We start from the raw sequence: 15,000 nt of genomic DNA on the forward strand, positions 1-15,000 counted from the left end.
CTTATGTTTGTTCACTGCATTTTGCTGATTGATGAAAATAAATAATTAACACTTTGAAAGCATTCTTTACAGCATTTTTTCCGCACCTGTACTGGTTAAGGGACCAGGGTTCAAATCTCGGCTCTACCTGTTCAGTAAGCTAGCACTTATTCAGTAGGAGAACTTGGGCAAGACTCTTTTACACTGCATTGCCTATGGAGCGCCCCCTAGTGGCTGCAGCTCTTGTGCTTTGAGTCCACCAGGAGAAAAGCGCGATATAAATGTTCTGTGTCTGTACTATGTACATCCACTATTGGAAACTAGATTTTAATCATGAAAATGACTTTTGGTGAAAGTTCATGATCACCCCTAGTTATGTCTTAGGGCTGGTACACACCGGAGCGGTTCTGGAGTGTTTTTTAAAACGCTTGCAGGGGGAAAACCGCTTGGCTAATGAAAGTGAATGGGATGGTGCACACCAGAGAGGGTCGTTTTTTCCACAAACGCAAACTCGGGGGCTGCAGCATTTTTTAGATTTGTGAGGCGTTTCTGCCTCAATGTTAAAGTATAGGAAAGTGGAAAAACGCTAGATCAGAGGTTTTCCAGGCGTTTTTGTTACAGAGGCTGTTCAGTAACAGCTTTACTGTAACATTTGTAATCTGCTGCACAAAAATGCTCCAAAAATAGGCTAGGCATGTTTAGAAAACCTCTCTAAGGCCCCTTTTACACTTAGAAACACAAAATGCAGGCGTTTTGCAGAAGTGATTTTTCTGCGATTTCACGCGTCAAAAATCACTGAACACTGCAGCGATTTTGCCGCGATTGCCTTTAGCGCTTCTATAGCACTGAAACGCGATCGCCGGGAAATAGCCTGAAAATGGTGCAGGTGACGCATTTGCGTTTCGCGTGTTTGGTCGTTTTTGGGGGGATTTGTGCAACTCGCCCAAGTAAGAACAGGCCCATAGGGTTTCATTACACTAGCGCTTTTAAAACGCGCTAGCATTTTGCAGATGTGCTAGAGGTTTTTGGAGTGCACTGGGCCTTAGTATGTGCATGACAGGGTGCTACCGTGCCCCCTCCCCCCATGCATGTCCCCTGACTGTGGCAGTCTGCGAGTCTCTGGCTGACGTTGCTTCAGGCTTTGCTGCAGGAATCAATCATCGCTGTCTAGCGATACAGTCTTCAGTGCAAACGAATAAGAATAACAGAACCTGGGAGTGGTTTTGCTAAAAGCCGGAGGATTAGCCGTACTTTTTTGAGAAATGTCACCTCCACGTCAATGTCTCTTTACTCGGAAGACATGTACAGAAATGGAGGTGAGGCCGTCCCTTCTTAAAGTGGAACTGCATTTTCTACGCAGAAGTGTCAGACGGTGCTTAGCAGGGAGAAGGCTGAGTACTTGTGCCGGACATGCTGAGTGCTGGGAGATATCTGAGGAGCCTAAAGTGATCCACTAAACCTGGCGGGAATTTACCAAAAATTCTCTAATAGTTTGCAATCTTCACCTGGGTCATATCAGACATCAAGGATTGAAAAAAATTAAAAAAAAGCGTTTCCAGTTGTCATGAAGAATCTTTGCTGTATTCTAATTTTCAAGTTTCACCTGTAAATCTGAGTTCTTCAAAGTCCCCAGTATCTGGCACCGGCGGGGATCACCTGATGCCAAATACATGTTCTTGCCAGTTGCTTCAGCAACCAGCCGAAATGGGACAAACCTCTCCCCTGAATACTAACCGAGGCTCCAGCGATGACTGGCAGTCTCCCTCAATCTCCCCTGCAGGCTCCTAGTGGCTTCCCCAGTGCACGGGAACATAGCCCCCAACTGTCCCTTTTTCGGAGGGACAGTCCCTCTTTGGGAGCCCTGTCCCTCTTTCCTCCTCATTTGTCCCTCTTTCAGGACTTTGTCGCTCTTTCTATGTAAATATTTATATTTATATAGTAAAAATGTGTTTGACTCTAAACTTTATTCCCATCCTTTAAATTGATATAATTATAATTTTAAAATTTTACTATGAAGGAAAATGAACCAGGATAGAAAGGACCAGTGTGGTTTAAATTATAAAACAACATATTTTTCTTATGAAATTTTACTGGTATGGTGGGGGTGTGGCCAGGAGTGTGGCTTAAGTGTCCCTTTTTCTCATCTCAAAAAGTTGTGAGGTATGCGGGAAGTCGGAGAGTCAGCTGACCTGCATCAGGGAGGGGAGACTGCCAGACATCGCTGGAGCCTCCGTGAGTATATTACAGCCTGACCGCACCCACAGAAAGCCCCCAAGGGAGGTCCCCATTATCCATCAGGCATGCCGGTTAGTTGAGACTTCCAGTTGCCTGATTTCCAGATAACAGGGACTTTGCTGTTCTGTGCAAAAGTCCTTATTTCAGTAATTCATCTAAAAGGTCAAACGAATATATGTAATAGGAACCCTTTGCAGGTGTTTTGGATGAATGAGCTGATTAGAGTCTAACACTTTCAGCCGAGAATATTGAACATTTTCACAGTAATGGGCTGAGATTTTGGGGTTCTTATAAGCTGGAAGCCATAATCACCAACATAACAAATAAAGGCTTGGAATATCTCGCTCTGCATGTGATGAGTCTATTCCATGTATTAGTTTCCCCCTTTAACCACTTTGCCACCAAGGTACTGTATATCTACGCCCCTTGTAACTTAAAGAGACTCTGTAACACATTTTTCAGCCTTTGTTCTTCTATCCTATAAGTTCCTATGCCTGTTCTAATGTGCTCTGGCTTACTGCAGCCTTTCCTAATTGCACTGTCTCTGTAATAAATCTCCTTTCCTCTGTGGTGTCTGTCGGGCTGAGGCTTGAATGTGTGGAATGTGCAGGGCTGCTTGTGATTGGATAGAAGCGATACACACCCTATGCAGGCCCCCTGCACACTCTGTATGACTCACACACTCTGTTTATGTGAGCCTATCACAAGCTGGTTAGTTTGTTTGTAAACACTGCCTAAAACTGTTAATTACAAGCCAGGATTGCAGCAGGGAGTGGCAGAAACAGCACAGAGGGGCCCAGGAGAAAATAAGGAATAGAATCAGGGGCGTAGCAATAGGGGTTGCAGAGGTTGCGACCGCATCGGGGCCCTTGGGCCAGAGGGGCCCCAAAGGGCCCTCCCTCAACTACAGTATTAGCTCTCTATTTGTCCTGTGCTCATAATAATCACTTCTATGGATACTTTGAATAGTGGTAATCATTAACAGACTGTTCCCCATCCCCTTCTTGCATCTCTGACACTGTAGTTGCCATTGGCAGATTTTGGTGCACCGTAACAATTGTTATGTATAGAGTGCATGAGGGGCCCCAATGTAAAACTTGCATCGGGGCCCACAGCTCCTTAGCTATGCCACTGAATAGAATGGTATGCTTTTTAGTGTAAGAATATTAGAGTACAGATTCTCTTTAACCTTCCTAGCGGTATGGACAGAAATGTCCGTTCAAAAAAACATGCTGTGAACAGTATAAACATGCATACACATCAATACTCTCCTGCACTGTATACTAGACCCTTGCTTGACACATTTTGGCAAGTTACAGGAAAAAAAAAGTTTTAAAAATAAATTTTATCACTGTTTGCACAGAAATCCTAGGGAAATTGAACGCTGGGGAGGTTAATTTCCCCACCCGTGGTGTAGATATACGCACCCCCGCCGCTGACCGCGCTCCTACTCGCTCGTGCGCGCACTCCTGCACACCGCCGGCCGCTCGCCTGGAGATTAATGAACGGGAAAACTGTTCCCGTTCGTTGATCTAACTCCCCGCAGCAATGATTGGCATGCTTCCGTGAGAAGCTGCTCGATCATTGTGAAAAAAAAGTTTCCCAGCCTCATTATACTTCCTGTAAGCGTCCTTCCTACGCTTACAGGACGCATTCACAAAAAATGACTGTGGCCATCTTGTTGTGAAATAGTTAAGTTGAATTACTGAAATAAATGGACTTTACCATGATATTTTAATTTTTTGAGCTTCACCTGTGCTTTTTGAAACCGTATAAGTAGGGCGACGTTAGGTTTATATGATCTCCTCATGTTGGCATTGGTTTAGGGGAACCACTTTGGCCAACAAAAACCGTAGAAGCACCTCTGTCCACAATCTACCAGGGCACTCAGATCCTTCTCCAACATAAATGAATCCAGTGATGTAGCTACAAACCCCGGGACCCTGATGTGGTGGAATTTGGACCGGGGCTCCCCCACCCCCTTCCATTCACATATGCTCCCCCCCCCAGTATGGTAGCTAGATGTGCTTTATTCTCTCCCCCCCCCCCCCCTCCAGTATAGGTAGCCAGGTATAGGTGCCCCCAGTATAGCTAGCCAGGTATAGGTGCCCCCAGTATAGCTAGCCAGGTATAGGTGCCTTTAGTATAGGTAGCCAGGTATAGGTGCCCCCAGTATAGCTAGCCAGGTATAGGTGCCCCCAGTATAGCTAGCCAGGTATAGGTGCCTTTAGTATAGGTAGCCAGGTATAGGTGCCCCCAGTATAGGTAGCCAGGTATAGGTGCCCCCAGTATAGGTAGCCAGGTATAGGTGCCCCCAGTATAGGTAACCAGGTATAGGTGCCCCCAGTATAGGTAGCCAGGTATAGGTGCCCCCAGTATAGGTAGCCAGGTATAGGTGCCCTCAGTATAGCTAGCCAGGTATAGGTGCCCCCAGTATAGCTAGCCAGGTATAGGTGCCTTTAGTATAGGTAGCCAGGTATAGGTGCCCCCAGTATAGGTAGCCAGGTATAGGTGCCCCCAGTATAGCTAGCCAGGTATAGGTGCCCCCAGTATAGCTAGCCAGGTATAGGTGCCTTTAGTATAGGTAGCCAGGTATAGGTGCCCCAGTATAGCTAGCCAGGTATATGTTCCCCCAGCATAGGTAGCTGGGGAGCACAGCTGCAGGCGCATGCAGAGTGGGTAACTTGCCAGGATCCAGCGCTGCATGTACTTCCTGCTACCTTGTGTTCCATCTCACAGGAACAGATGAGATGGAACCAGGAAGTACATTCAGCACTGGATCCCAACAACATACCACGATTACTCGCTCAGCCACTCTGCATGCGCCCATCACTGTGACCCCCACGCAGCACATGGAGAGGACAAGCGGTCCCCCGCTGCCCCAACACCACTGAATGAATCTGCTATATCGCCTCACAGCTCCCGAGAGCATAACTTTACATGTCTCCACATTGAGGAGGCCTTCTTCCCTATACACAAGAGCTCCCCCTGCCATAGCTTGTGAGTGAGCAGAAAAATACGGCTTCCTACTCTCCAGATATTTCCCAATTTTTCCATTTCAGCAGAATGGGCTGTAATCCTGGCCCTGATGTGTTCCTCCTCCTGCCGCTCAGCGAGCCGGTCGTGTAAACAGCGGTTACTGAACGGAGGAAGAAAATCCGCTCCTCCAGAGATCTTTGGTTTTCATTAAAACAATGTATGAAAAATGTCAAGTGCACTTTGAGCGGAGAGAAGGCATGATTCATTCCAGCCATTTAAAATCCATTTCAGTCAATAGATGTGGAATTGATCCTCTTGACTGTTCCCACCTCATCACTCCTGCGGCTTTCTTGTATATTTTATTTGGTTGAAATGAAACTTGGAGAGAAGTTTTCATCCCACCCGCTGCAGAATGCGAGGAGGAAAACACAGAACTTCCAGGAAACATTCTGGTTTCTCTGGCGGTCATTGTGGTCAGAGGAGGAGGGGTCAGCTGGACAACTGACAGCAGCAGCGTCACTAGAGTCTAGCCTCCGGGGCATGTGCCCCTGATCTCTAGCCAAGTGCCCTGGATGTTCACTGTCAAAGTAATACCTTCATTACTGCCAGTCCCATGGTCTATATCAGGGGTCAGGAACCTTTTTGGCTGAGAGAGCTATAAACGCCACATATATTAAAAATGTATTTCTGTGGGAGCCATACAGTATGTTTCAAACTGGGACAGTGCGCATGCGCAGCAGAGGGCTAATGTCCCTGTTGCCATGGTGATGTGTACACAGTTGATCCACTAGGCAGTGGAAGTGTCAGACACCTCTTCAGCTTCTCTTGGATTTCAGCAACATTCGAGAGCCAGACAGGAGAAATACAGACTAAAAGCTTGTACAATTAGCTAGCTGACTTAGGGATTGATTCACTTTGTAGGACGAGATCATCGCACTTTTGGTCCAATAGGCTGCCTGTCAAGTGACTGGCAGCCTATTAGGCCAATCGAGGTGCAGGGATCTCGTTCTACAAAGTCACTGGACCTGACAGGGTCCAGGGTGGGACAATTGGAGCAGCCGTTAGTTTTGGGTGAGCGTGAGTAAGTTAGTAGTGCATGCTACAGCAGTAATGTGCCTACTTTGAAAATATTACTTGCGCTGCCACACTAAGCTGCGCTGCTTGAGAAGTGTAGCTTAGTGAATCAACCTCTACTGATTTGTCTGTGAGCCAGATGTAGCCATCCAAAGAGCCACATCTGTCCCCCAAGCCATAGGTTCCCTACCCCTAGTCTATATTGTACATTCCCCACCACAGACCATGAAGGTAGGTGGGTCAACTACACCTGCTGGAATGCATGACTTGTTTTCTCATTTTGGGTTGGCCAAGAGTGCCCCAGTCTATCCACAATAACCTTTCTTGCAGATGAATGGCAACTTGGGCATCACGGTGGTGTAGTGGATAGCACTATTACCTTGCTGCACTGGGTCCCTGGCTGAGTTAGTATACTTTCCCTGTGTCTGTGTGGATTTCCTCTTGACACTTCGGTTTCCTTCCACATCCCATAAAACATACAGATAAGTTAATTGGCTTCTCCCTAAACTACAATGGGCATATGACTATGGTAGGATTAGATTGTGAGCTCCTCTGAGCACAGTCAGTGACATGACTATGTACTCTGTAATGTGCTTCAGAAGGTGCATTCTGCATGTCTGTTGTTCCACTGTGAGAATCGGTCCAGGAGCGTGCCTAGGGTAACCGGAATGTGGGTGAGGAGGGAAGATATGGCTTGCTGAAGAGCTGGTCTCTTGTACCAGAAGGTCTGAGGAGTATCAAAATAAAAAAATCCACTTACCTGGGGCTTCCTCCAGCCCCATGGCATCCGTCCTGTGTCCTCGCCGCAGCTCCGGTGGCTCCCGGTCCCCTCCGGTGGAGAAGCCGACCTCGCCAGGTCGGCATCTGCTTGCGCTCCAGGATGCGCACTGACATCCTCCGGACTGTACTGCACAGACGCAGAACTACTATGCCTGCATAGTACAGTCTGGATGACATCAGCGCAACTACGTGAGACGCGCGCTGGAACGCAAATAGGCCTCTAGTACCGGAGGGGACTCCGGCCACCGATGAGGAGTGGAGCTGCGGCGAGGGCACAGGACGGCTGCCAGGGGCTGGAGGAAGCCCCAGGTAAGTGAATTTTTTCTTTAATACTCCTCGGATGTTTCCTTTAAGACCATCACTCCATAGCATGATCTTGTATCCTGTAACATGTATTATATAGTTCTGTCTGTTACCCCTAACTATTGTCCAGCGTTGAGTAATATGTTGGCCCCTTAGAAGTACAATAAATAATAATAAAAAGGGGGAGGGGAATGAACGTATGAATTTATAAATAATTACATATTACTTCCACACATACGATGCTAGTTGAAGGCTGAATGAGAATGTGTGTGGGTGACCAGGTGTCAATCACAAGGCCCACTGGCCGAATGCTGCCCTTTCTGTCATTTAAACCACTTGAGGACCACAGTGCTAACCCCCCCTAAAGACCAGGCTATTTTTTACAAAAATAGGCCACTGCAGCTTTAAGGCCTTGCTGCAGGGCCGCACAACACAGCGATCGGCTGTCATAGGCATTAGCCTATGTGTCACACGGCTGTTCCCAGTACAGCGCTGCTGCAGATCGCAGCGCTGTACTAAGTAAAAAGACTGCAGTACGCCGGAGCTCCGCCTACCAAGCAGGAGATGCACGCGCAGCCTGCGCACGAACTCCTGCAAACTGAAGCCCCAGGACTTTACACCGATCGGCAGGCAGTCCTGGGGCTGCTGCGGTCGGCAAGCAGTTAAGTGGCCCTCCAGAGGATGTCAGTGTTTCTGGTTAAAACATTGTCAGTTTTATCCTGGGTGTAGCAACAACCCACGGGAACCCTTGCAAAATGTGGCCTCAATTTTCATCCAAATCCCTCCCCCTCAGGTGATAAAACACCCCCCCCCCCCTTTAATATTCACTTGCTCCAGCGATGCATCGTGTCTCTTTTGTTCTTCCTAGCAGCTGCACGCTTTATACTTCCGCATCTCCAGCTTCCGATCACATGACATGCATTCAGAGCCAAAGCTATGCAGCATAGAGCATGCAGCTGCCAGGATGATTGGAGCAGATATGGAGCAGGTAAATGTTAAACTGCCCCGCTGCGCTACTCTGCAGAAAGGGGAGGAGCTGTAATCCATGCCCCCCCCCCCCCCCCCATCATATCCAGCAGTCACTATGGTTATGCCACTTTATTTGAGACTGTTCAATAAAGTTTCAGGCCCAGTGCACACTAAAAACCTGTAGCAGATCTGCAAAACGCTAGAGGTTTTTGGAGCAGATTTCAGAGCGATTCTAGGCATGCTTAGAGAGGTTTTCTAAACAAGCCTAGCTTTTTCTGGAGCGTTTTTGTGTGGCAGATTTCATATATTGTTACAGTAAAGCTGTTACTGAACAGCTTCTGTAACAAAAACGCCTGGAAAACCGCTCTGATCTAGCATTTTCCAGAGAGGTTTGAGCTTTTCCTATACTTTACATTGAAGCAAAAACGCATCTGAAAATCGCAAAAATGCTGCAGGACCCACGTCTGCGGTTTGCTAAAAGCCTCAAACTGCTGGTGTGCACCATCCCATAGAGATACATTAGCCAAGCGCTTTCACAGGCGGCAGCTTGGTGTGCACCAGCCCTAAATCTTAATAAACAATTTGGCCCTCAACTACGGGCCGGTTCACATTACAAACGCGGATGGCCACGCATGCGGAACGCAACGCGTACGAACGCACGCCATCCGCGTTTGTATGCGTTGCGTGACTGATCCCATCACTGAAAAGTGAATGGGACAGCCGCGCGTTTTTGCTAAATCTGCGTGCAGCATGCGTTCCCGGACCGCACTGGTCCGGAACGCATGCAGTGTGAACATCAGACATTGCGCTCTATGCGATGTCTGATGTCCTGCGTGTCGGCCTCCTGCACGTGTTTCCAAAACGCGTCTGGAAACGCGTGCAGTCTGAATGGGCCCTTAGGACCTGTACACACTGGCTGCGTTGCACTGCGTTTTTTAAAATCGCAAGGTCTTTTGAAAATCGGGATGACCCGTACACAGGGGTCCAATGAATTTTTAGAAAACGTAATTGCAGTGACTCCTGCGCTTTCTAAGTGCTGCGTGTGAAAACGCATGAAAAAAAACAATGCATGCGATTTGCGTTTTTTCAGGTAATTAGAAAACTAGATAGCCTCAGCAAAATCATAATCGTATCGCAAAAATTGCAAGAAGAATTTTGATTGAAAATTGCATCGCACTGCACTTGCGATTGTGCTTTTCAGTGTGTACAGGCCCTTAGACTGTTATATTTTACATTTTGGCCCCTTATGTGATGGAGTCTGACACCCCTGCTCTATAAGTGTCCCCTCCAGCCAGACCCAGGGCCAGTGGTAGTCACACTATCCAGAGGGAACCAGTGCACAGCTGGCTGCCACCTGGGGGAACACAATGTACAGAATTCCTGTATGAGACGCGAGTAACGCAAGCTCGCAGTCATCCTTCACACCACGCATCTACCCTCTCCCCGCCTGACAGATGTACGGCAATTAGAGCCTATTCCTGGCTGCCTGCACTGTGAACGGCTTCTCATTAACACGCTAGACATAGCTGGACGGCACTCGCAGCCCGGAAAGGTATTTGCTGGAACCAAAAACAGTCTAATTTCCAAGTTCATCTCTGTTCTGTTTACGTAAATACCGTCCTACTATTCTACTAAATGGGGAGTGAAATGTTTTGCATCTGCAGCTCAGCTTCCTGTTTTTCGCAATCCTCAGTGAAAGCAAGAATCTGCAGTGCGACTTAATTAGCTTCTTGTACTTTCTCAAGCTTCAGCAAAACAGAGTCTGGAGTAATCATCCAGCCTGCCTCTAACTGTCCAACTCAGCGCAAATCTGGGTTCTGCCCGCACTTCAGCTGGGTTTACACATAAAAAGGTGTTCACTCCTGTCAGTTTTGTATGTGAGGTAGAAACAGAGGTGCCAGAATGAAATTTGCTAAAAACAATCTAAAAAGGAAGGTAGTGGTGTATTAACCTTCCCAAACAGACTCAAAGTCAGGATTCAGCACAAATCAGACTTTAAGAAAAAAAAAGAAGCTCCAAACAGGCAATGCATTTCGCAGGCATTCACCTGCTTCCTCAGGCAATAAAAGGCGTATCTTTACCGAACTTCAAGCCAGAAATAGCACCTATGCTATTCTAGCTTAAAGTTCAGTAAAGTTGCTCCTTTAACTGCCTGACGAAGCAGGTGAATACCTGCAAAACGTGTTGCCTGTTTGGAGGTTTTGTTTTTATTAGTCTGATTTCTGCTGAATCCTGACTTTCTGAGTCTGTTTGAGGAGGTAAGTCCACCACTGCCTCCCTTTTTAGACTGTTTTTTTAGCATCTTTTATTCTGTTTCGGCGTGTCTATTTCTACCATCCATTACCCAAAAAAAATGGATGTTGGTACATTTGGTGGTTCCAGACATTTTGGCTGCTGAATTAATAACCACTTTTCACTTCTCCTGTGCAAATCAAGTTTGGCCCCTCCCCTTTCACATCCCCCAACAGGTACTTTATATGATTAGGTGGCCTAACCAACCAAGGAGGAACATCTGAAGTTCACCTCACTTTTCTTTCACGTTCACCAACCCTCAGCAGCCCATACCTCTGATCTTGTCAACCCAAAAACCCTCTAGGGCACAGTTCCCCAACCCTGTCCTCAGGGCCCACCAACAGTACATGTTTTGCAGAAAACCACAAACATGCACAGGTGGGGTAATTAGTGTCTCAGCAGAGCTGATTAACAACCTCTGTGGATTTCCACAAAACATGCACTGTTGGTGGGCCTTGAGGACAGGGTTGGGGAATACTGCTAGAGTACAGCAGCCATACTGGAGGTAATCGTTTCAAACAACACAGTTAATAAAGTTGCATTTTATTATATGACAATAAAATAATGTTTAAAAGTTGTAAAAAATATTATTATGGGAATCAGTCAATAACCAATGGCATCCCAGCTGTGATGGAGCTAAAACCAGGTTGATCCCTCAGCACCTGCAAGGCTCCTCCGTTGTTCTTCATGATTCCTTGCCTGAGTTCAGGAGCTGGAGTATATCCGTACATCTGGAGGCCCTCTCCTTGTGGATCAGCAGTCTGGTGTATTCGGTGGTCTTCAGGAACTGTGGTGTTGGAGGCAGATCATTGAGGAGATGTTGAAGCCTCTCTGACCGGTCACCTGCTCTTTGAGATATCTGGAGAAGCGTTGCATCCAGCGGTATAGAGTAACGAGTTGTGTTGATCAGTTCCCTGACGTGTCTGTCCAGCAGTCTGACGTACACGAGCTTCTCTGCCCAGAAATTGGCTTCACCTTTCTCAAAGAGGTAGTCCTCCTCCACCTGCAAACATACAAGAAAGGTAAAGTGCCAGCATGGGTTCATAAACTTATAGAGGAACTGTAACCAAGAATTGAACTTCATCCCAATCAGTAGTTGATACCCCCTTTCCCATGAGATTTTGTTTTTTACGTTTTCTCAAACAGATCATCAGGGGGTCTGTATGGCTGATTTTGTGGTGAAATCCCTCTTACGATGGCCACTAACGATACAATATTTTTCATCCAATATTACCAAATCTATGTAGTAAAAGAGTAAACTGAGTGAATATATTGAATGGATAATTTAGGCAGCTACCCTATATTACATGAAAGTGAAGGGAAATCTTGCGCTTCTGGGCACCGGGAATATGTGGGCAAGTGGACCTGGTTTCACACAGTTGGCAGCTCCTTCATGACTGGCTGAAAGGCATTCTTGTATGGAAACAGAAACAATGGAAAAGCGGAGGAGCGCTCCATAGTGTAAAAACAGATTTATTAAGTTAAAATGCGCAAAAAACAATTGCACTTTCTAGACAGTAGATGCATACAAGCATATCAGATGAGGGCGAGGCCCTGTTCCTGGAACCCTGGGGCGCCGCCTTCTACGTCCTCCGTGGCCTGCGGGGGTCGTTGTCCAGGTGGAAGGGGCGGCTGTCCCAGGGAACTTGTGTGTGCTGGCAGCGTCAACGCGTTTGGGGGAATCCTCGCCTTCATCAGGTCTGACCCCCGCAGGCCACGGAGGACGTAGAAGGCGGCGCCCCAGGGTTCCAGGAACAGGGCCTCGCCCTCATCTGATATGCTTGTATGCATCTACTGTCTAGTAAGTGCAATTGTTTTTTGCGCATTTTAACCTAATAAATGTGTTGTTACACTATGGAGCGCTCCTCCGCTTTTCCATTTTTTCTGTTACCATATATTACATAGAAATGGTAAGATTGGATGAAAACAATTGTATAGTTAGTGGCCAGCTTTACAGTGTTATGTCATGACCAGTTTCCTGTCTCTGAGCCTTGTTGCATTGTGGGAAATAACAGCTGTTGCCAACTGCCAAGCAACTAGTATCTCCATCTGTGCATATGTAACCAAGGACTGAACTTCATCCCAGTCAGTAGCTGGTATCTTCTTTCCCACAAGAAATCTTTTCCCTTTCTCGAATAGATCATCAGGGGGTCTGTATTGCTGATATTGTGGCGAAACCACTCCCACAGTGTGATGTCATGACCATGGTCCTGACAGTTTCCTGTCTGTGAGCCTCATTGCACTGTGGGAAATAACAGCTGTTTCCAACTGCCAAGCAACCAGTATCTCCCTCTGTGCATACTGTATGTATATCTATAAAAAAAAACAACACCCACCGTTCGTCCTGGTATTGTCAGCACATCCCACAGCTGTTCAGAGGTCCACCGTGCAACTCATACCTCCGAAAAAGGACACATTAAGACACGCCCCTGCCACGCCTCTAACCACACACCCCTTGTCAAGTACAGGTAGTCCCCGGTTAACGAACGAGATAGGGACTGTAGGCTCGTTCTTAACCTGAATCTGTTCTTACGGTAAGTCAGAACATTGTGCCATCTTTGTCCCCTGTATCTCCTCTGTGCCCCCGGTTTCCAGTGTCCCCCTTTGTGTCACCTCTGCCATCTGTACCTGTTTATACACGTTTAAAAGCCATTTTTTCCTTGATTTTTTTTTTAAATCGATTTTCTGAAAAATTACAAGTCCAATTTTAATTTGTTTTACTTGTTCCCATGGAAACAGAGGATCCATGCCTTTAGTATCAGCGGGTCGTTTGTAAGTCGGGGACTACTTGTATACCACAACGAATTTCGAAACCAAAGATGTAGTTTCATTACTCAAACTTTCTATCTTCATTAGTTTGGCTTCATTTTAACATTTAATAATAAGAACTAGAACAATTTAAATGATGAAAATAAACTTTAGAGTCCATTAAACACAATTTTTAGTAGAAAAATACATACATAGCTCCCAACTGTCCCTCTTTTTCTTCATTTGTCCCTCTTTCAGGACTAATGTACAGATCAAAAAAATATGTTTACTTGACTTTAAACTTTATTCCTATTTTTCTTATGAAATCTTTCAGGTATGTGTGACTAGGGGTGTGTCGAGGGCATAACTAGGGGTGTGACAGGGGTGTGGCTTAAGTGTCTCTCTAATCTCAAAAAGTTTGGAGGTATGTACTTCTATTTTCACATATCAGTACACTGGACACCTCCTGGGGTTTTATGGTTGCGTCTCAAGGAGGGCAGAGCTGTTTTGGCAGCACTAAATTGGGGGGTTGGTATCATTCTTTTGGCTGTTTAGTCTATACGGACACACAGTGTCTTTTTGGTGCCCAAAGTTCTCGGTTTAATGAATCTTAATTGATCATGGGCTCTGCCTCTGACACAGGAGACCAGGGTTCAAATCTTGCCAGCACCTATTTAGTAAGGAGTTCTTGGGCGAAACTCTCTAACACTGCTTCTGCCTATAGAGCATGTCCTAGTGGATGCAGCTCAAGCGCTTTGAGTCCACCAGGAGAAAAGCTCTATACAAAAACTGGAATTATCAGTATTATGTGACTTTCTTCATACAGTCCTCACATTTTTGTCAGTCCCGCCGATCACCCTGAATATTTCCGTTGCTTTGCCTCCACATGCTTATAAACAGGGCTACATTTTCCTATGTTTCCTGTAGCAGAAGTAAACAGGCCTTGTGTTGTGTCCGAAGTTTGGAAATTATTAAGGAGCAGAAAGCGCTTCCTGTTTAGCCAGACGTTCGGCTAATTCACCGTAATCCCGGCAGCTCTTTAAACACCTCTCCTGTTTACGTTCTGCGGCGTTCATTTCTTTCATTTTGGTAATTGTAAAAGTCGGCTGAGCCCCTCGGCATAAAAGTGGCGTTCAGCTTAATTAATATATGGTGGCATTCGCGCCCGCCGTATCCTCTCGTAAAATGCGAGCAGCGCTAAGCTGTACACCTGTGCGGGTAATTGGTAATGTGAATAGGACTGCGGTGACGTCATACCCGAGGGAGGCTGGCCTCTGTAGGCTCGCTGCCCATGTCAGCGCTGTGCCCCTCCCCCCACAGGCCTATTCATGGATCGTCCGCAGGCTATTCAGGTGGTAAAACTCACTGAAGATTTATTGCATTGGGCATGAACTAAAATAACTTTTTTTTAAATGTTATATTGATTTTGAATTGTTTTTTGTTTTTCAGCTGTAAAAGTTTTCAATATTCTCCTGGCTGTCTTTGCTAATCTTTGATGACTGGCTGAGGTGGGCAGGTTAAGATTCCTTTAAAGCGGACCTAAACTCAGAACTTCAGCTCTGCTCTATAAGATAAGCAACAGCATAATAACATTTAAAGCAAAACATTTCTTTGTTACAGCTGATACAAATCCTGCAATAA

The 15,000-nt window shown here is 46.3% G+C and overlaps 1 protein-coding gene across 2 annotated transcripts in view; it reads right to left on the reverse strand.

Moving 5' to 3' along the window:
- Positions 1 to 11,138: 11,138 nt before the first annotated feature.
- THADA (THADA armadillo repeat containing) overlaps positions 11,139 to 15,000 on the reverse strand; it is a 782,712-nt gene continuing 778,850 nt past the window's right edge. For both annotated transcript variants that reach the window (XM_068233009.1, XM_068233008.1), the window contains one exon: positions 11,139 to 11,614. In XM_068233009.1, the coding sequence (XP_068089110.1) occupies positions 11,297 to 11,614 (318 nt within the window). In that variant the 3' untranslated portion in view covers positions 11,139 to 11,296. The remainder of the gene's footprint in view (positions 11,615 to 15,000) is intronic.

Source organism: Hyperolius riggenbachi, chromosome 4 (genome assembly GCF_040937935.1).
Source record: "Hyperolius riggenbachi isolate aHypRig1 chromosome 4, aHypRig1.pri, whole genome shotgun sequence".
In the NCBI taxonomy this organism is placed as follows: Eukaryota; Metazoa; Chordata; class Amphibia; order Anura; family Hyperoliidae; genus Hyperolius; species Hyperolius riggenbachi.